A 23,661-nucleotide genomic window follows, 5' to 3' on the forward strand; every position below is an offset into this window, starting at 1 on the left:
GTATTCAATCATCCCTGAACGTACCTCCCTACCTCCATGGAATACAACTCCGATCTCATATTTCTCAGAACGTACCCCATTCCGACAGTCAGGCACTGTCAAAATCATTCAGCAGCATGAGCAATTTAAAAGCATGAGCTCGCCCTACCTGGTAAAATCAATGTTTCAGGCATCACTCATAAATCATAGCCAGGCCTCATAAAATCACGTACCACTCGCATAGTCAAAAGGTTTTTATGCATGGTACTTGTCCTTGCTGGCAGGAGTTGTTAAATAAAATGTTCACTGTGCATGGATGACCTCTAGATGGTTGCAGTGTGCCAAACATAAAGTGGGCTTATGGTGACATGCACCATTTTACAGAAAGCACTGGAAAAATCAATCACCCATCGCCATGGGTCGAGTGCATTTCTCTTAGGTCAAGAAGGTGAGAGAAAATGTACCAACCCAATAATTGTCTTTCTGTGGGCTGTATCTGCTTGGAATCACATGCTTTGCCTAATATTCCCTCTAGTGGTTGGCTTGAGTATTACATCTTTGTTCAAATTCGAAAATGAGGCCATTGACAGGGACACTCCTGTTGAATTATCCCTACCCTACGTGTACAGAGAACTATGATCCCTCATGTGTTGGCATCCTCAGCTTGTTTGTTTTTTGAAATGGCATCTGGATATATTGTTAATGCAGCTGATGGTGTAGGTGATGATCTATACTGTCCTGCTGCTGTCTTGCGGCCAGGCCAGACGGACGTGTGTGATTCTAAGCAGATACAAGCCGCAGAAGGATAATTCCTGGGTGAGTAATATTTACTTTCAGTAGCTTGTGAATCTACATAGATTCACATGCTTTGCTTAGATTAGCAAGCAGTATTTGTGGAAGGTGGTGGGTGAACAGCAGGTAAAGTAGAAAAATATAACTTAGTACCGCCTGCCCTACCTGTGAATCAGTCGTTGCCTGTGTGTTGACACAATAGTGTTGTGCAAAGGTATGAACTGAATTTCAAGTTGCAGCCTTGCATATTTCATTTAATGGTATCCCAACCTCGAGTTCAGATGTATGTGCTTCAGTCTTGGCTTGTGCCTCTTCTGTCTGCATGGTGTCCACTGCTTGTTATGTATTTCTCGATCTGGCCTGGTGGACAGATTCTAGGAGGTCACCCTAGTTATAGTGAACAGCAGAACTCTGAGAGGTTAGCCAAACCCCAATAAAGGTAGTATGGAGAGCAGTCAAGGCCATTCTGAGGAGAGTGTGGGTGGAGTCAGGGGTCCACAATGAGTCCACAGAGTGAAACACACAATAATCCAATTCAGGCAGTAATGTATACACATACTACATTTATTCTAGGCTTTAAACACACACTACAAAATGAAACAGGCGGGTGATAATTTCACATAACACTCAATAACAAACCTATATGCTCACCATAGGTTCTTAAAATGGGTTCAATAACTTAAATCAATGAAATAGCTAAGTAAAGTGATGCAGTAAAATGGAACCAAGCCACAAGAAATATTCCCTAGCTTCAGAGGTCTAGTCCTTATGAAGAGCGGGGCCTTGTACCCAAAAGTCACAAAGCTTCTCCGCAGAATGTATCTGAGGCAGGCAAAGTACTTCTGTTGGTGACTGTTCAAAAGCAGAGATGCAACAAAGTTACTATCTAAGTACAATGTGTTCATATCTTTCAGGTTTTACTGCTCAGGTGCGACCACCAAAAAAGCAGTGGAAGAAAGGATGCAAAGAGACTTGTTCTCAATGTTATCCTATGGAAGACAAGGGAAAACAAAGGCTTTGTATTTACTTACCCCCACAGACTCTGATTTTCCCAGAGGACTGGATGGGTTGACTGGGAGTCATGGGAGGTTGATGTTCCTGTCGTTGGTTTGGGTAGGAGGTGCCCCCATGCTGCGGTTGCAAAGTATCTTCCAGTCGAGTCCAGGAGCAGAGTGCAGCTTTTGGTGATGGATAAATGCAGAAAGTACCAATGCAGCCCTAATTGGGTCACTTCACAGGATGGAGGAGGGCAAGTTCCACCGACGTCCACCACACACAGACGATGGAAGGCTTGCTTCCAGTCGTGGTTGTAGAAGTCCTTGCAAAGCAGGATCCCTTGAAGCTGGGAGACTGAAATTTGAGAGGAAGGTGATTTATAGCACAATCTGGCGACCACCGAAGTCCTGGCTACGAACGCGGAAGAGCAATGGTTCTAGCGAGGTAGGCCACTGGAGAGCTGGTCAGTCCACTGGCTGGTCCAGGGACACTTCCAAAGGCTCGGGACAGCTGGATCCTCAAGAACACATCGAATCTGGTTGGTTCCACTAGTCCAGGGGTTGTAGAACTGCATAGTGCCATAGCAAATCAGGTAGTACAACAGGGCTTCTCCGGGTCAGATGCTAGGTGTCTGCAGGAGTCTTCTTCGGATCTTCAGTCGGCTCCTTGTCTACGAGGGATTCTTGGATCCAATGCTGATCTTAAGAATTGGCTGCATGAGTCCTCTTCTTATACAAAAGCCAGCGTGGAAGCAAGTCCAAGCCCACCAATTGTAAGGCTATGCACCATTCAAACAGCCAGTAGTTGTCCAATCAGGCACAACTATTGGTTTCACTCATGACCAACACTTAAAACTCACTGGCACGACGGATGTGGTGTGGGACAAGACACTGGGCCTCATTGCAAGCATGGCGGTCCAGGAACTATGGTACCGGTATGCATGCCGGTACCGTAGTTCCCGGACCGCCATACTACGAGCTGTGCTTGCGGGCGCCTGTCAGCCCACCAGGTCTGACCTGGCGGGCAGAGCAGTACCCGCGAGCACAGCACGTCGGATGCACCGGCACCATTTTTAATGGTGCCGGTGCATCCGACGTCACATTCCCATTCAGCCTTATGGGGCCTAATGGGGATGGGGAGTCCCTTATTGCCGGCACCCGCAAATGGGCAATTACCGGGTCCACCGAACTCGGCATAACCCAGTTCTTGCCCATTCGCAGGTGCCAGTAAAAATGCAACTCCGTCGGCAGCCGTGCTGGTTTTGCCGGCATGGCTAACGCCTGAGTTTTAATGAGGACCGACCACTTCCTGAGCCACACAGACACAAAGGCATCACTAGCCCACAAAAGCTGCAGCTTTCCTGTGCAAGCGCATGACCTTATATGGGATTTCCTGACCTGCCAAGGCACGAAGCAGGCCCAACTACAACATGGCCAAAGAACAAGTGAAAATCTTGTGGCAAGGCCATTTTGGGGCACTAAACACGTTTAGTAGCCATACGTGTTAAACGCAAAGGTGCAAACTAGAAATAACGCAAACATTGTAAAAAACATATCTGCTGCCACCAGCTTGTCTTTAGGCACATATAAAAGTAACCAAAAATTTCAAGTGGAAAAAGCTAGGATGATACAAATATATCTCCATTGCACTGCATTGTAAGATGTTGTGTGCAATGTTAAAAAGTTAGTAAAGTAAAAGTCAAAAAGGAAAAAATTGTTTCCCAGTATTGATAGTCTGAAGGACTGATCAGTTTCCCCATTACAAAATTAGCAAAAGGCCTGGGGAGTGAAGCTGAAGCCTTCACTTCCATGTAAAAATGTCAGGACATGTCCATAAACAAAAGCAAAAAGATTGGCGGTCCATAGAAACTACAGAAGGAACGTTGCCGAAAGAGAAAGCTTTTGTAACAATGCACAGCGATTTTGACAGCTCTCTCTGAGAGTTTTGTGTTTACATTTGAGGCACGTCCAGCAGCAATCCTAGTTGTGGTCCCGTGGAAGACAGTAACTGCACACTTTGTGAATGTCCTGCCAGGGTAACTTGGAATTACACAACAGACAAAATTTAAATAGGGTATTTCCCATTTGGGCCTCGTGGAAAAGATGCAGCTTCAATGGAGCGAGGGGAAAGAAGAATAGGCATTCTCTATGAATGCAAACTGAACAATGTGCCCTCTTCCCTGTACGCCTTGTTGTTGACGCAGTAGTTTCTCCTCGGTAGCGATGTCTAGCATTCTGCACTGAAAACTGCAATCTCACATTAAATGGCGTTGAAATCATCTTCTCTGTGTGAAGCTGCTGCCAACCAATGGAGGAAAAAACAATCTGAGTACGTCAACACTTGAAGGATCATGGGTACACGTTGGGTAGGGATAGTGTGACAAGAATGCCCCTGTCTATGCCCTGTTTTTCTAATTCGAAGCAATATGTAACACTCAGAGACAACAACTAGATGGCAGCCTATGCAAAGCATGTGAATCTGAGCAGATTCACAAGCCCAATAAAATAAGTTAGTCGACCGGGAGGTCTAGCAAGACAATGAAGAATTTGCAAGGCCTAATAGCGTGATGTCAATCTTGTTTCCACATGTGGAGCAATTATAGATATTGTCCATCATGGATGAAATGTCTTTTAAATATGTTCTAATGCTCCAGTATCTACACTTGCAAACACACAGTGTTAATGTCGCTTTGGTATGTTTCTATGGCACGAGTTGACATGGGAAGTCATAAATTGCTCCATTAACTATTGGAGTCAAGCTAACAAAGGCTCTTCTAGGTTACAAACATCCTACAAGCATGAGCTAAACAGTTCACGCTCCCAGCAATTTCAAACTGTTGATAGACAGCTGTCTCTGGCTAAGCAACACGAATACCGAAATTCTTCTCTACGGCTTGACCCAAGCGTGGGACATTCTGAGATTCTAGCCACCAGGCTGGGCCCGCCCGATTCATTCTGACCTCTGAAGCCAAGAACCTGGGTATCCTTTTTGATCAACAGCTCTTCCTCGTCTCGTAAAGTCAGCTCTTTCCAATAGCTGCCATTTCTATCTTCACTTTAGAAGAAACACGGCACACCTTGACATGTAACATAAAGCTCCATTAATCCAGGCTACTGTCGAATCAACTCTAGATTTCTGTAATAGCATTTGCATTGGCCACACACACAAAAAAGAAATGACCAAAGTGCAGGCCATCCAAGCTGCACAAACTATTGTGAGACTCCATAAATGTAACCCCATCTCTAAAGTCCTTCTCAAACAACACTGGGCGCCCATCCAATTCTGTATCACATTCAAACATCTGTGTATTACCAGGAAAGCTGTTTGGATTTGGGCCCCAACTACGCCACTAACCTCGCCAAGAAATATACCCCATCAAGAGCCATGTAGGGGGGCGTGGCCAGCACGCATGAAGTGAAGACTGCTCTCCACGAAGCTCCTGCCCATGATCCTGAAGCGCGAACAATCGCGGCCGAAATAATGCAGCTCTGACGCTGAAACTCAGCTGAGCCACAGATGAACCACCTCTGGGGCATCGACGAAAATATCGGAGAAAATCGGCGCGGATAACGCCGAGAACGAAGCGCCCTGAAACTCCCCCCCATGACGTCCAAGATGGCGGCCTGACCGTGGGACCCACAACGCTACGGCCTGTCGAGAGCGTAGGATCGAAGGGCGGACTGCGGCCATAACCACACTCCTCCACCAAGCACAGGAAGCGGACGACCGTCGGGCCCCTGCTGCACCGCCCCGTGGAGGGAGGAAGCGGAGAACCTCGCGGCGACCAGAAAGCAGAGAGAGGCGGCGGGCGGTAGGACCCTCGGGGATCCTGCGCCGCCGATAGCTGTCCCCGCCGGCCCGCCGGCGCGAGCACACGTAGAAGCGACGCACCTGGGTATCGGTGAGGGCCCCAGCTGGAAACCCACGGATCACCCAGCCCGAGACAAGGCCCGGATCAGGAAAGGCAACCGCATCCCCGACCAGCATACTAGAAGTAAGTGCCTGCCCCTACGAGCGGACACAAGGCCCCACACCGTCACCCACCGGCGGGGGCCACCGCCCACCCCATCAATTGCATGGTGCGGCGGCGACCAACGCATTGCGTTGGGGGGGAGACCCAAGAAGTCGGGGACACAACTGAGGTCGAACCTCGGACCTGCTCCACACCACCAAATCCCGGGGAGAGCTATCACCCACCCAGCTACCCGAACTGTAAGACCGCGGACAATCCGCTGTGGATCGCGCCGGGAGGGCGCCACGGACGGACGGTGACGCGGTTGTAGCAGGACTGCGGATCCACCTAACCAAGCCAAGGTGTGACTCAGCTCTGAAACGATCCCCGGAGGAGAGATCCTCACAACTCATTGGGGCTACTAACCAAAAACTGGCACTGACAAAACCAGAACCATCAGGCGGTGTAATGTCTCCTCCTAAAGGCAGATCAAAAAATAGAACGATGGACTCATTTACCACTCCCAAACCGAAACAACAGATACCACACGCAGAGAACAACATGGCCGAGGCACCACCACTGGCGGCGGACCCTCGTGACTCACAGATCCTTCAGGCAATCGCAGCACTGAGAACAACGGTGGAGGACATGAGGGGGGAGATAATATCAGACCTCCAATTAATAAGGCAAGATGCCCGAAACCTAGCTGAAAGAGTCACCGCCACAGAAGTCATCACACGTGAGACCTCAGAGGCGACGCAGGGGCTACAAGCGAAAGTTAAAGCGCTAGAAACAACGGTGGCAAGACTAGAAGCAAGGTCCGAGGAAGCAGAAGGCCGGGCCCGACGGAACAACGTTCGAATCTTGGGAATCCCAGAGGGCATGGAGGGCTCAGACCCCACAGAATTCATAGAATCATTGCTGCTACAGGAAATTGGGGCAGGCAACCTCACCCAGGGGTTCTCCGTGGAACGTGCCCACAGATCTCTCCAGAAACGGCCACCCCCAGGGTCTTACCCGAGACCTATGATTGCAAAAATTTTGAATTTCAGAGACCGAGAGACTATACTGAGGTTCTCCAGAGAAGGGGGAGAGATCAAAAGAAATGATGCATTATTAGTCATGTACCCTGACTACACGCCGGTGGTGCAGCGGGCAAGGAATTCCTTCGTACCTATAAAGGCCAGACTACGCAAACTGAATCTTAAATACATGCTGCTGTACCCAGCAAGACTTAAAATAATACTCAAAGGGAAGGCGATCTTCTTGGAATCCCCAATCGCAGCAAACCTATGGCTCGAACACAATAACCTAGCGGAAGACACAGAGGAGCAGGCGAAAAGCAGCAAATGATGATCCCGCAAGAGTCCAATGCAAGAGAAATCGAACGTAACGATTGAACCCAGACCCGCATCAAGGAAACAGCAAGATTGGGCAGGAAACAGGAGCCCCAATCACAAGACAGCTGCTGAACCCCCCCAACAGACAAGGTGTAGTCAACGCAGCTACACACTGCCCGAACCCGAAGACCTGGAGAGGTATGGAAGGCTTGGGAGCCCCCGAGCGTTGTGAGTTTGAAACAACTGCTGGAGGCAGTTTCTTCTTGTTGTTTTGTAGTGTTAATCCATTCCCCGGAATGGTAGTTTAAGTAGTTAGTTGGTCTCCAAATGAAAAAGCACAACTGGAGGGCCAGGGGGCCAGAACGGCGGCTGAGAGGGGCGGGAATCCACGAGCAAGGGGTGACCTTGAGGCCCTAGATGAGAATGCAAACATATCAGGGAGAAGCAAGACCCTCCCGTGCCTTCAACATAACCTAGATGGCAACGCACATTAGGATACTAACCTGGAACGTGAGGGGCCTGGGCACCTACCTTCGTAGAAACAGAATCAAATCCTACCTACGCAGGAAAAAAGTAGACATAGCCCTGATACAAGAGACACACTGTGACAAGGAAACAAACGCAAAGCTTAATGAGCACTGGGGGGGACAGGGCTTTGGAGCACCCTACTCTAAATACGCCAGAGGGGTTTACACTTGGATCAACCCACGAACACCAATCCACCTGCATAAAACGGAAACGGACCCAGAGGGCAGATACCTCATAATATGGGGCACCCTTGAGCACAAAGAGATCTGCATAGTTAACTCATACTTCCCCAATAACAACATCCCCAACCACCTGAAAACATTGGGCTCCAGGATGGTGCAGTACAGGGAGGGTTTCTTTTTGTGGGGAGGCGACTTTAACTGTGTTCATGACCCAGAACTGGACAGATCCTGGTCCCCACAGAAGGGTCCCTCTGCAGCCACCCTATCCCTAGTCACCTTATTAAAGGAACTAGATCTGACCGACACGTGGAGGGAATTACACCCAGTCGAAAGGGCCTACTCATACTACTCATCACCTTCCAAACTCCACACCAGGCTTGATTACTTCTTCATAAGCAAAGAACACCTAACCCAAGTAAGAGATACGCAATACCTAGGGAGGACTATCTCCGATCACTCCCCTCTTCTGCTAGACTGGCAACACAATAGCCCCAGACCACCCATCCCCATGTGGAGAATGCCCACCGAGGCCTTAATAGATCCAGCTTTCAGGGAGGAACTACATGAAGTTATAGAGAACTACATAACCGAAAACTCAGGTAGCGTCGAACACGCCAGTACATTATGGGACGCCCTAAAAGTAGTCACGAGAGGGGAAGTTATAGCGAAAGCTGGAGGAATCAGGAGAACCCTAAAGACCGCTCTTGAACAGAAAGAATGTGAGATATTAAAACTTGAATCCACTCCAGTGGATACCCCCGGGAGGGAAAATGACCTTAGAACTCTTAGGGAGGACTGCTCAGGGGCATGGGACAGATTAGCCAAATTTGATTTCATAACCAGAACAAACAGAACACACTCAGAAGCTGACAAACCTGGCCGGTTACTAGCCTGGCTTTGTAAAAGAGAGCACCCTAAACACATAACCACGATACTACAGGATGAACATGGTGTAGAGCATGGAACCCAACAGGGCATCAATGATGCCTTTAAAGCTTACTATGCCAGACTATATTCTCACACAGAAAAAGTCCCGCAAGAACAAATCTTGGACACCTTAGAAGAAATAGGGCTACCCAGACTATCGCCAACACGATCCGACACCCTAGACTCTGACATCACACAAGAGGACATATCAGAAGCCATTCGCTCCCTGGCCACATGTAAAACCCCGGGGACCGATGGGCTCCCCCCCCCGAGTTCTATAAAGCATTTGAACCTTCCCTGACCCCCCTACTACACCGGGTCTTCTTAGAAGCCTACGAAGAAGGCATCCTACCAGACAGCATGAGAGAAACCCTGGTGATACCAATGCTCAAGCCCGATAAACCCCCCGATAAATGTGACTCCTACCGACCGCTCGCTATGTTAAATTATGACGTTAAAATATTGACGACGATCCTAGCAAACCGACTCTCTAAAGTGATTGGAGATGTCATACACATAGACCAGAATGGTTTTATACCCGGCCGAAGCACGTCCCTGAACTTGCGAAGGCTTCAACATATCATAGCCCAAACCAACACATGTGATGAACAACTAGCACTACTATCTCTAGATGCCATTAAGGCGTTTGACTCCATATACTGGGAGTGGCTTATAGCGGTTTTGGAGGGATTTGGAATTGGCCAAAGGTTCATCAAATGGGTTAAGATCCTATACAATAATCCGAGGGCTAGGCTCAAATCTGGGAAATACGTGTCGGAAGCCTGGGACATCCAAAGGGGCACTAGGCAGGGCTGCCCACTCTCTCCCATGCTTTACGTCCTGGGATTAGAACCCATAGCAATTTATCTTAGAAATCAGTTCTTTGATGCAGGGATTAGGCTGGCAGGAATAGACCACATCGTCTCATTATATGCCGACGACGTCCTGATATACGTAAACAACCCCCATAAGAATGTCCCGACAATATTGGACGTTCTTGACAATTATGCCAAATTCTCTGGCATTAAATTCAGCAAAACCAAATCCTGCTTGTTCCCACTAGCAAGATTGAAAAATAGAAGCACCGATGAACTCCCCAAGGTGGGCGTTGAGTGGCGGACGACGGCTTTCCGTTACCTTGGGATCCTAGTAATGCACACCCCGGAGCTGATGCATGAGCATAATACGAAGGCTGCGGTACCCACACTTCGGAAATCCATAAAATTCTGGGCAAAGCTCCCATTGTCTATACTAGGTAGGGCCTCAATAGCTAAAATGATCATTCTCCCCAGATTCCTATACGGATTTCAAAATGTGCACTTCTACATTACAAAACCCTTCTTCCAACTCCTTGACGCAATAATCAAGGAATTCCTGTGGGGAAACGGCAGACACCGGGTGGCCTTATCCACGCTGGTCCTGCCGTATGAGCAGGGCGGAATTCAACTACCAAACTTAGAAAAATACTACCTGGCGGCCCAACTGAGCCATGTAACCAAATGGCTAGCAGACGATGTCACTTCCGAGTCCCCCCTGCTGCAAGCGCTGATAAAGCCGCTTCGGCTGAAAGAATTGATCTGGGCCCCTAAAAACCTTATGTGCGAACCACCATTCCTGGCAGACCTGGGCAAGAAAATATGGCACAGAGCTATGATGATCCAGCATCTGAAACAACCATACTACCAAGAAGTGCCGATATTGTCTGGCCTGAGCGAAACAGACGTTAGCCTGAACAACATCAGATCGTGGGAAAGGAAAGGGCTATATACTTGGGGCGACCTCTACATGGACGGCATATTTAGAGAATTTGCCGAAATACGGGAGAAGGAGGATATCCACGCCGGACAATTCCTGTGGTACCAAAAGCTCCGGAACATAGCCCGATCGAGATGGGCCACCTGGCCTGAGGAACCGGAGGCTGATCCCTTCTTGACATTGATGTACAACCTGAACGACGGTGGGAAGGTAGTATCACAGATATACAGTATTTTGCGCAACATCCCCAACCCTCGAAGCGAAGCAATGAGGACCCGTTGGCAAATGGACATGAGGCAGGAAATGTCTGACAACGAATGGCTCAGGGCACTGTCGTTCCCGAAGGAGGTGTCAAGGAACCAGAGATTCCGATTAATACAAATCAATGTGCTGTACCGCACCTACCTGACCCCAAGTAAATTAGCAAAGATTAATAAGAACAATCAAGCACAATGTAACTGGTGCGGGACGGAAGGAGCAGATATGATCCATATGCTATGGAACTGCGTTAAGACACAAACTCTCTGGGCAAAAGTAAAGCAGACTTGCGAAGCAGCTGAAGTTACAAGATACAAATGGACCCCAGCGGAATGCCTCCTGGGTAGCTACCCCAGGCTAGCCAAACTTAAACATGCTGTGAAATTGATGGACCTGTTATGTATAACAGCCAAAAGGACCATCGCCATGGCATGGAAAAAACCTGCGGGTCCGAGTTGTAAAGCCTGGCGCATCGAACTGGAAAGGTGGGCAAACGCTGAAACCAGAGCCTGGGAATACAGCATAGCCAGATCCACTGAAGAATCAAGCATGGCACTGGAGGCATGGAAAGACACTATGGCTAAAATACTTCGATCCTCCGATGATAAACCCCCTTGAACAATGAACCCGAATACCCTATTGACCCACTAGAATGGACAAACATCGGAATACGGCCCCCCGTTAACCAGGCCATCCCAGGAAGATTCCCGATGGCCCCCCCAAAGCCGGGCCAACCGCCCACCCCCCCTCCAAGGACGGACTAACTTCCAGCTACCCCCCATAAGGAGACAGTCAATTTTCTTTTGTTGTATTAATGTTGTTAGCCTTTATGAATATAATGGCATGTTACCTGCAAGTAAGTCAGTCAACCTGAGTTAAGGACCTGACCAATGAAAATGTGCAATGCAAATAACCACAAATGCCAATAAATAAATTTTTAAAATAAAATCAAGAGCCATGTACTATAGCACGGCCAAGAGACTGTTCCAACCAGTCTACAGGCAAAAATGTATAGGGGAAAAAACGAATCATCTAGGTTTCTGGACTATTGAACACCCTCCCACAGGCCCAAAGACTTGAACTCAACCGTTCAAAGTTCAGCAAGGCCCTTAAAGCCAAACTCTTTCAAAAGGATTTCCAACGGTCGTGTGAAGACCCTGGAAACTCCAGTCACTGACCAACCGTTCAAAAACACGGCCTCTACTGTCAATAACGTAGCAGTGTTACATTGTATGCCTTCAGAATCTGTAATGCCCTGTCGAGGTGTTTGCTGAAGCAACTAGCAAAGCAAAAGCTGTGCATTTGCTAGCTTGCTGTTTCCCCCTCTCACTTCCCTGCCCTCCACCCCCTACCATTTCAACCGAGGAAGTCTGAAGAATCTTGAATGCATGCAGCGTGATACAAAACACTGTATCAAGAAACATTTTTTAAAAATCCTCAGACAGCAAGGTTTTCACTCTTGATATGATATGATAGGTTATTTATAACATGCTTAATACCCAGAGGTTTCTAAGCACGGACCTGGGAATCGAACCTGTGTTGCTCCGTGTTGTCTTGCTTCCAAGGCACGCAGGTTGCTGCTGAGCTATCCTCCCGAGACATGGTGCACTGGTACTGCTGGCTGGGGCCCCTGACAGCAGATTGTTTACTGTTCTTGAAGGCTCATGTCTCCAACAGAGCACAGTGCTTCCCACTTCTGTTTCAGCAAGCTTACAGGCTCATTGGTCGGGCAGCAGAGATATCCCTCATGCTGCCTTTATCTCATGTCCGAAACAGGCAAACTGTCATATGTATTACACTAAAAAAACAGGCTCAATCCTCAGGGAGCAGAGCTTTCTTAGGTTTATAGTGATTACATCTAATGCTTTAGCATATAAACAAAAAGCAACAAATAAAAACATTGAATGCATTTTTTTTATGGGGGGTCCCCCCAACTCCCGTTTTTTTACCCCTTAAAACCCATTATAATTCAAATAAACCCTTTACCTTTGAAAAAAATGCATTTGATGCTTTTTTCGATGCATTTTTTCGATGCTTTTGGCATTAAATGCTTTTGACATTCAATGCTTTGTATTCGATGCAATGACTGGATAACCTTTCTTATCATGCTTCATAGGCCTTACAGGCTGATGCCTCACAAAGGAGATCATTTCATTGATCCCACATACCCTTCGATAGCATCACCATCACTTTTGTCCCAGAGGTTTTACAGGCCAATGCCACCAAGAGTACAGTTTTCCTTTTTGATGCACTGATCTCACAGCTTCACAGCTATCCCCAGAGACATTATTTTGAGGTACCCAGAAGGTGCACAATTATTTACAATAGATTCCTCCATTAACATAGCATGTGAATCTTATTGGCAGTTCTACACACAGACCAGAACAGTGGTGCATGCGTATCTCTATAAAGATGGCTTTTGGGATGCAGAAATAACTCACAAGCTGCTGATATCTTGGTCACTTACGTCTTGATTGGTCATGTCCCAGTACGGCCGCTCCCCATAGGACATCACCTCCCACATTACGATGCCGTAGCTCCAAACATCACTGGCTGAGGTGAATTTCCTGTACTGTATTGCTTCCGGCGCCGTCCATCGAATTGGGATCTTTCCACCCTTGAGGGAGTACAAAAGAGACACACTGGTTGAAGAAACTACACACAGTGTCTTAATCAGAGTCTTAATTATAAGCACTACACCTGAATGTAGTGCTGAAAACAGCACCAGTGATTGCTACAGGATGGACACCTGACTGGACAGCTTATTGTTTAAGACTCCTGTATACTTTCCTTTACTGGTTACCGATGTGCGTAGAGGAATATCCAGTTCATTCATTTTAAAATAATGTAATAATGTGCGTAGAGTAATATCCAGTTCATTCACTTAAAAATAATGTAATAATAAGAGAAAAGGTCTATGACAAATGTTCACAAATTACATCTATCTGATGAAACATTCTACGAATAAGTCGGGTGGGTGTATCTTTGTCTCTATCTCCATCCCAGTATAGAAATTCGAGGTAAATCGTGTGGATTTCCAGTGAAGAAAATACATCATGTGTGGTTAGGATGTTTGAATGACGATACGGATTAATCATTAATAATCAAGCAATATCAGATAAGAGACTCTGAAATGTACAGCCCTAATGACAGACATTACTTTTATAAAATGTAGTAATTGCATAAAATACAAGCTAAAATATCTTTTATTGGACTATCTGGGAATATTATGGTAGGATGGTAAAATCCACACGTTTTCAAAGTCCCATAGACTTCTTCATCAAATGAAGGTCACTCAATTATCCTGTGACCATTAACTGGTGAGGGACTTTGAAAGCTTATGCGTTTTACCATCACAGAATAATATTATAAGATAGTCCAGTAAAAGGTATCAAAGCTTCGATTTAGTGTGATTTTAAAACTAAACAAATAGGGTGCAAAATGATCCCTTGCAATTCTGGGACAGCAGAATTTTGAATTATATGCCAAAATCTCACAGGCTGTCTGTGAAAATTAGCAACAATCTGGAAAGCCACCACACTCGGTGGTATTTAAGCAGTTCTGGCATGGGCCTTCTAAGAAAGAGTCAGGGGCAATAAAGAGAGGGAAAGGAAAGGGAAAGGGAAAGGTCTGGAAGGAGATGAGGAAGAAAATCCAGGGAAGAAAAAAGGCGATTTGGTGACAACGATCCAAGAACAATGAAAAAGGAAACAAAGACAGAGATGTCCCTGATAAAGAAAGAAACATGAAGAAATGACTGCCCAATGGAATCAAAAACGACACAACAAGGCAAACTGACAGTGGCCCACTTGTAAGAAATGCATGCGGGTACGTATATGTGAGATACTGATAGGGAAGGAGGGTAAAAGGAATTTTAAAAAAGACTAGTGGACATAGACATGCTTTTCTAAAAATGATCAAAGAAGAGGAATTATATAATTTAATTCTAAACAGGTGGCTGACTATATAGAGCCCAAGTTATTGCCCCCCAAAAATACTATCTATTTTTACAAATGAGAAGCATCCCATAATATGATACAAACATGTAGCTGCCAAAATGCACTTCAATACTGTCCGTGGATTAGAAATGTATTGCTATACAAAGGGGGTATTTTCCAGACCTAGCAACACCCCTGCAAAGGAGTAACTTGGTTATCGACATTTGTATAGACAATAAAGCATGTTTCAGCTTCAAGGAACAACAGATTCGCTGGATCACCACATTTTATTTTTGTTCCACAGCACTCAAGCTATTATTTAGCCAACTGATTCGAACCACAAAAAGCAATGTATGGTTTAAAAATGTATATAGGTAAACTAATGCCAGTGTCCAATCCCACGACAGGGTTTAGTAACATGATGTTCCTGTCACATAAATAATCACTTAAAACAGGGTGCAGGCCACGCAGAGATTCTATAGCACTACTCCAACATGAAACCAACTACCAGATGTCCCCGACACCTCCATTGCGGAACTATTCTAAGTCAACAAAACAGGACTAACTTAGAAACATACAAAACAACCTTTCCTCGGAAACCTTTCCAAAGCATTTGAAGATTGAGAATTCCACGCTACGCAACAATGCCTTCCTACGCCCCTTTACCTCAGAACCTTATCCAGGGAAAATAAATAAAATAACCTTCATCCACCTTGCTCCAAAACTACAGCTGCCAACAAGTCTGTCCTTCAGGTCAACGTGTAATCACGAATCAATGCATCAAAGCAGCCACAGTAAAGATGGCATTGAATCTCCTAGACCGTCTGGTTGCAGGAAAACTGCCCTTCATCTTTCTCTTGGGCCTCTCTGAGTCCAGCAGCACCCAATGACCACAACGCGCTCTCCCGGATCCTGACTCTCAGAATACCATTTCTTTTTTATCAATGTTGTATCCTGGAATCAACAAATGCCATGTTTTCCAAAAGTGACCATCTTAGCTTTATAAAGAGAAGTAGTGAGGGAAAATATGTGTCATGGATGTAGCTCCAGTTTTGCTAAAGACTTGTTTCTTTAGAGAACAGGCACCCACAGAACTGTTTAAGGGACACCGAAATCAATACATGCCTTGTTAGCAAGATAATCTGATGCTTTCCAAAATATGTTCCTCCTTACAAAATGGCGGGCATTGAGACCATCTATAGAGCTGTCTATTTCTAAAAAGCAGACACATATGGGATTCCAGGTATCCAGTTAAAATTTCGAATGAATAATTTCGAATGCCTTTTTGTTGAAAAAAAATGCCGAATATATTTTTTTTATTTTATATGTGTTTTTTGTGTTTAGTTAGTAAAAAAAGGGTCAATAAAAAAAACGTGGGGTTGGGGAGAACCCCACCATTAAAAAAAAAAATCGCCATTTTTTTTCCCGCCATTTTTCATTCAAGAAAAAGGCATTCGAAATTGTGACATTCGAAAATGTCACAATAAACCGGGATTCCAGAAAGGCTGGCCATATCGGGTCAATGCCTACTCTGCTACGTGCAAACAAGCTACACGGGCAGGTTTCTTAAAGATGTATGGCTTTATAACAGTATCTTTGGGGTTTTAAATGGGCTGCACACGCATTTGGCCAGGCCTGGTGACGGCCTCTCTTGCTACACCTGTAAGAAGCAGCAATCTCGTTGCATGTCCCCAAGGCAGTCTCTTGCAGAGGCTTGACAAAGACAATGTGCAGTGACACAATTGCAGTGGTGTTGCAGGCGGGGGTTTACAGCTGAAGAGGAAGTTGCCAAGAGTGAGTAGACGTGGCTGTCCCTTTGCACGTGTGCCAGGGACTCGGGTGTGGTTGGGAACTAAGGACGTGCTAAACACACTCCTATCATGAAGGGCAGCAATGAAGGTTGCTCTGAGCATTGCTGCAGCGCCAAAGCGCTCATAACACAATCGAAAGCAGGCCAGTTTAAATGTGTCAACCAACTAATACATGCTGCCTGTCCACACCTGCTTATTTTCAATCTGTATTCTATTCATCTGCCCCTATTGGCTCAGAAGCAAGTGGAGCTAGCTTATTCTGCAGGTCAGGCCATTCATATTGTACTCCGGTTCAGGTGCACAATGCTGCGATGATTAAAGATTAGATTGGATCCTGATGACGGACATCTTAATTAAAAGGATTACTTGATGCAGAAAATGTGCCCAAGTGTGAAAGGCAAGTGCTTGCATGTGTGTGTCTGTGTGCATTTTTATTTCTTTTTAACATTGTAGTAAGTCCTAGGTGACGGTGTATGTTAGTTAATCATACCTTTTACACGTGACCAAGCCAACATTGCCATATTTAGACGTAATCTATTATGTTTCCTGGGGGAAGGTCAACTTTACTTCCCCCTCATAACCAATGGGGAAATTAAAACCAAATGTGGAGGGCGTCGACTGGAATAAGCAGTGTGGGTATCATACAAGGGAAACATGGAACGCCTCGGATACCACCTAACTTTCAGTTTGGTAAACAGGTTGTAATACTTGGCTAACCACTAGATGACAGATCATGCATATCATGCGACTCCATAAAAGATACAAGCTGCAACAATGATGATACCTTCTGATAACATGTCATTATACATTTTCTTTTATTTCTATATGTTAACTAATCTTTGTAATTTTATACTGCCTAGACTAACAATGTGTTATCCAAGGGGACGCAGGCAATCATGCCTTTCTTTACTGTTAGGCTAGCCTGACCATCTTCGAACCCCTGATGCATCCATGCAATTCACCCACACGCCACTATTTACATCCACTCCATTCACATGGCCACACATTCCAAGCTTCCTTGCATTTCTCTTTCCCTTCTTTCTTGTCCTATCCTTCCTCTCGCATCTTCCTTACATTCTTTTTATTTTCCTCCAGCACACTAAGGCCTGGTGATCCCAAGCCCAAGACGCAATACACGCAAAAGCTCAGGCAAGCCAGGGGATTTTGAGAGCTCTACAACAGTGATTTGGCACATTATCAAAAGTGCAATAATTAGTTGCGTTCACTTTTCCTTGTATTATATTTACCAATGTAAAAGCTGTGAAGAGCTGCCTCAAACTAATTGTTATTTATATTGTATTTATTGACTAAGCTCAAATATCGATGTTGGCAACATTAAATGTTATTCATCTAAACATAACTAACTTTGTACGTAAGATAAGGTCGATCCTTTATAGAAGCAAAGTTCAAAGAAATTACAAATGTGCTGCACTTCAAAGTAGTTCAATATTCACACACGGGTCAATGCTTGTAGATTTTAGTCCTGATAATCTGCATTAAAACATTGTACATAACCATATTGTAATGGTCTCTTTTCAGTGATAGTTATGCATAACGTTTCTTTTATCGGGAAGTAAGTATACAATTATCAATAACTTTCATGCGACTATATGCAAGAATTACAAGTTTCTTAAACTTAGGAACACTTGAAAATCTTCTTTCACGCTTAACTTTTAAAGATTTATAATCCCATTATTTAGTAAGAAAATAACAATGCACTTTACATTTTAAAAGAAATCTAAAATAGTTCAACACATTTGGGTGTGCTTACTAAATGAGCTTTGTAGATTGAAAACATGTCGATTTCGTGGAGGAAAAAAAATGTCCAATTCTATACTCGTGGGAGAGTTTATGCCAAAAATCAATTTTATTTGGAAAACCTTTGACAAAAGGATGTGTGGCACGGTATGAAAACTTCAATTTCGTGAAAGTGCTACATTTACATTAATTGAGAATTTCAGCTGTTGTAAAAGATAAATCCCCACAAACAATAACAAACATAAAAATGTATTATGGAGAATGCCAACAAATACCAATGTTGGAACATCTAAACGTGAACGAAAAGTATTTGTGTGTTGGCCTACAAACATTGAATTAAAATATTGTGTTCTACGTTTCGACTTGACCCCTGATCAACAGGTGTTTGTGAGGCTCTAGTATGTAAGGTCGTAAAGTAGAGATCATTCTCTGGTTAGGTTGCTTGGTCAATCTCAGCCAGGACCCTTGTGAGTGCATGTTAGTTCCATCTGTGAGAAAAATTGGTAGTGTCCCACCGCTTCAAAAAAATAAAGGTCTCAACTGCAGGAAATCTATGTTAAAAAGTCAAAGGTTTCCTCCAGCTACATAAAAGTAATTTTGTAAAGACGAAGTATTGTACCGCATTGATGGAGCTATGGGCACCCATTCACTACCTCTTGAGTTGGCCATACATTGGCAGATGAAATAATTACACTGAGAAAGCAAACATTATGAATATTGTGAAGAAAATGGCACCCGAAAGCATAGGCGTTTGACATGCCTACATTTACACCCGCAATTCCCTCTACCTCCACCCCCCATGAAGTATTTCCTACCAGTGCACTTGTGTATGTAGGGTCGGACGTATCGTCCTCGAGGAAGCGCGAGAGGCCGAAGTCGGACACCTTGCAGACCAGGTTACTGTTGACCAGGATGTTGCGTGCAGCCAAGTCCCGGTGTACGTAATTCATATCTGCGAGGTACTTCATGCCTGCCGCAATGCCACGCAGCATGCCCACCAACTGGATGACTGTAAACTGGCCATCGTTTTGCTGTAGAAATCAGAATACAATTACTAGATTATAGTATTAGTGCAGTGCGAGGACACTGGAGACCATTGTTCCATCTACAGAGTTTAGCAATATAGAGTAATGTGTCATTGAAAAGTGGTGCTAGAAAAGCAATATTTCATTTGGACACTGAAAGCCACCTGTGCATTCCCACAATTCACCCTGGTTTAATAGGGATCATTATTCTACGTGAGCAGTGGCATAAGTGAAAAGAACAAGAATTCCAAGGCCTACCCTAAAAATATATGCCAAAGGTTTCTGTCTCATACGGGTTATGTGGTTTTCAAAAAACACAAAGGGGCCGAATATAAAGACACTTTAATGGGTAACTCTGAGTTTCCCGTGGAGAGAGACTATTCGATGAGGAAAGAACTTACTATGGCTCATGAATAACGCAGTCTCTCCCCAGGTGGACATCAGAGTCTCTTACCACCTGTACGTTCCTTGAGGCCGCCATCTTGATCATATACCTTTCCAAAGTCCTCTGCATCTATTCAACACTAAACTGCTCAGAGAAATGAGGGTCTTTTCCAAGTTGTAGTGTCATGGTCACATTCACACAGCCTGAACTATCCCTAATGAGCATTGGATTGCAATCCAGAAGCTACTTTTGCTTTTAGCATGGGTTCTTAGTTTCTACTTGTTTGGGTAGTTTTAAACACTTCTATCACGTGAGTATCACATTACATAGCCTGCACCCTTCCACCTGTGCATGGCGCGCCACCTGCAGCAAGATCCGGTCTTTGATAAGTATCAGATCTGGAAATATAGCAATAAAATGAAGAGGAAAATGGAGAGTCAATGGCCCATGTGACTTGACATCTCAGTGGAGCTGCCAACGTGGGTGCCAGTTAATGGCAGGGTGTTAGTGTAAGGAACAATGCGAATATAGCCAACAGATAGCAGGCACTGGTTTAAATGAGTGAGAAAAATCATTGTGCACAGTCCGCAGCTTTTGCTATGACGCCATATTGGAATCCCCAGCTTTTGCTATGGTGCCATATTGGGAACCTAGAAGCTTTCTGTGCCAAGGATGTCCATCATCCAGGTTTACACATTGTTCACATAATACCCTCACTTTGGAACATGCATATCGACTATAGCCCAGTTGCAGAACTCTTACTTTCAGAGTTTAAAAACAAATGTGGTGCGGGAGGGGAGTGGCCTCAAACAGGCAGCATGCAGGACCCAGAGCCACATTTCTTCCAACTAAACATCATTTCCACCACCAGGTCTTATTCCTGCTCAACCACTAGAACAGCCAACCTTCCTACTGCTACAAAAAATATCTTTTGAACAATAGACAACACGCCATCTCCGTCATCTCACTCCACATCCTCACCTCTCCACCACAATCTATAAAGAACCACCTATATGAGAGAAAATTGTCATTACCAGATTGTATACAGCTTATACTGAGTTCTGCTTGTTTTAAATTTCGCACAGTTTGATTTTTATATGTATATTTTGTATGTGTATTTGAAAGGTTGATTTATTTCAACTAAAACAAATAAAATAAAAAAATAAAAAATAAGCACTCCCTACTCAAAAACAGCATAACCAGAACACCATTTGAGTACGGATACCAGCTCTACAACAAAATGCATTAATCCTGTTTACTGTTAGGCCACACCTCCTTCTTCAACAACTACCCATATTATTGCTTGTCTGGGGGGACACGTCACCATCACTGGTCCAGACCACTTCAAACAAGCAAATCACAATGCCTATTCACCAATCACTGTACTACATCTAGCAAATAAGCAGCACCAGTGCCATACTTCACGCAATGTAAATCATACATCAGGTAACACATATCGCCAACATTCACCCACATCTCCACACTACGCATGCATGCTAACACTCTACCATCAGAACAACCTCCAACCCCCAAGTAGGTGTAGCACATCTTAGAAAAAATTGTTATCTTCTCCAACTACTAGGCTATACCTTCTACTACACATACATAACATGTCCAACTGTCCTACAATGGTGTCAGTTGTGATGTTATCATTAGATTAAACTTCCTTCCATTTTCAACACTATAGCTCATACACGAAACCGGACTCGCTCAAATGAGACCCGTTCGCCACCTCTGCAGTGGATCATACCACAAAACAAACACAAGAACACATCTCACTTCCAAAGATGAGCGCCATTTTCCTATCACTGGGCAGAAAATGTACGTCATAGCAGGATAACCCCATGTGCCAAGCCCTGCCCATAAAGCCGCTGGATCGACTGACCTCATTACCTGCTCCCATTTCCAAGATTACACTTCAGACCACCAGCCTTTGGGTTCCTCCTCTTACATCCTAAGGACACAATCCCCCCTCAATTTTAAGTCATAGCTTGCACCATTCAACAGACAAAAGCACTTCTCAGAATCACCTACCCGCAGGAAGGAGTCGAGTGACCCATTCTCCATGAACTCTGTGATGATCATTACAGGGGCACTCTTGGTGACCACCCCTTCCAGGTGGATGACGTTTGGATGGTCAAACTGTCCCATGATGCTCGCCTCACTCAAGAAATCCCGCCTCTGCTTTTCCGTGTAGCCCGATTTCAACGTCTTGATGGCGACAAAGATCTCCCGCTTGCCAGGCAGCTTGAGGTGGCCACTGCAGACCTCTCCAAACTCTCCTAGGGGTGACAGAGACAGCCCACACTGCATGTTTCTCCACCATTAGCTCATATCAATATCATCACATTTTTCAAAGACCTGAATTAAACGATAGTTTGATTGAAATATATTTTGTGACTATCTGTAGTGGAAATTGACACAATTTACTCTGGAACCACCCTTTGTGTGGGGAGAGGGTAGTGGTTGGAGCGATGTAAGTGGGGCTCAGGGGAGGAGCCCCAGCCCAGGTCTAGCAGCGTCCGATCTCCTCAAGGAACCAAATCAACAGCAACTGGGAGGAACGTGCAGACGCGACTCAGTCATAGCGATTTACATAAAAGGAAATTGCATTTTGGGAAGATAAGAATGACCATGAAATGTTATATTTGAAATATGTCTGTGATAGTGATCCATGCATGAAACCTTTCTGAGATAGTAATGCCAACTGGACTGTGTCATAACACCCGCCCTATCAGTAAAATGCTTGTGTAACAAAAGACACATATATCCATCTGGACACTAATTAGGTAGGGATGTGAGGCTTGTGCTGTTCCCTGAGCATGCTTCATGGAGCCTGTGAATTAACCATTCATCTACCTTACTGCAATCCCCCTCAGGGGGGATTGCAGTAAGGTAGATGAATGGTTAATTCATCTACCTGCTAAGGACAGGAGAATAGGAGAAATTAATGTGGCAGCTTATTGGTAACAGATTGTGGGACCTGGAGCTGGTGTTGTGGGCAGGAACAGTGCTCTAGAGAGACACATTTTGAAGGAGTGCAGCTCAGTCTTGTTCCAGCCCAATGCCTCCCCTGCAGAGTACAGAGCATAAGTGAAGTGTGCTATATATCGGGGGGAATTCTGATTTATCAGCGGACACTTGCCCCAATATAACATTGAACTTACTGCTTCTCAAAAAGTTGATAAATGTAAAACAAGGAGAAATATGATTCGATTGTTGAGTAAGAAGCATTTACGTTGTATTTAAAATAGTGTGTTGTTAAATGTAGTACTCTTGGAAGGTGCTGCACCTAGAAGTCCTTATTACTCTGGTGTCTTACCCGCGTATTCAAAAAAGACGCAACACAAAAAGACTTGCTGCATAACTGGACTTGCTGCATAACTGGACTTGCTGCATAACTGGCAGCGGGATGACTGCACTGGCGAATGCTTCCATCACGTGCACACAACAGGTAGTCCAGTGTCAGGGTTAATGCAGGATTTATCATCCAGAACAAGGTAAGTGTAAACATTAACTGGTAAGGTTACCGTGACATATTCCAGCAGCTGCGCGCCGTGTTTCCACACATAGAGCAGGCTTAGCCATGGACACCTGAGCTCCCGAGCTCAGCGTGTGCAGCTGAAGCAGGGGGTGTAAAGTGTCTCACCAGCGAATAACAGGTAGAAGGCATCAAGCAATCCGCCCCCGGGGAACAGAAGCGGCAGTGTTTACACAACAGAAACAATATTTTTGGATCAATTTCACAAAACAAATGCTATGCATAATTAATTAAAAGAGCCAATAATTCTAAAAAAAAAATAAATACAAAAAAAAGACGTAGTGTTTACCCCAGAAGTGAAATTATGAAAATATGAGTAATAAGCGTGTAAGGCAAAGCAAGGGCCTACAAGGTTCATCTACCTGCTTCACAAACACACACACACACCCTCCCACCCCCAAGTATCTATACCTCAGTCTTGCGCTCACTGTCAATGCCACAAAAAAGGAGAACGTCCCGCTTGTAGCTGGAGGGTGTGCAGGAAGGGGAGCGGG

At 45.0% G+C, this 23,661-nt stretch overlaps 1 protein-coding gene across 6 annotated transcripts in view; it reads right to left on the reverse strand.

Annotated features, from left to right (window-relative positions):
- Positions 1–23,661, reverse strand: part of EPHB2 (EPH receptor B2) — a 935,811-nt gene that overhangs the window by 60,964 nt on the left and 851,186 nt on the right. For 4 of the 6 annotated variants that reach the window (XM_069610866.1, XM_069610865.1, XM_069610869.1 and 1 more), the window contains exons 11-13: positions 21,661–21,908; positions 19,032–19,247; positions 13,177–13,326 (exon numbers count right to left, since the gene is read on the reverse strand). In XM_069610866.1, the coding sequence (XP_069466967.1) occupies positions 13,177–13,326; positions 19,032–19,247; positions 21,661–21,908 (614 nt within the window). The remainder of the gene's footprint in view (positions 1–13,176; positions 13,327–19,031; positions 19,248–21,660; positions 21,909–23,661) is intronic. The other 2 variants (XM_069610867.1, XM_069610870.1) reach the window with 1 other exon arrangement.

Source organism: Ambystoma mexicanum, chromosome 8, assembly GCF_040938575.1.
Source record: "Ambystoma mexicanum isolate Mex_15411 chromosome 8, UKY_AmexF1_1, whole genome shotgun sequence".
In the NCBI taxonomy this organism is placed as follows: Eukaryota; Metazoa; Chordata; class Amphibia; order Caudata; family Ambystomatidae; genus Ambystoma; species Ambystoma mexicanum.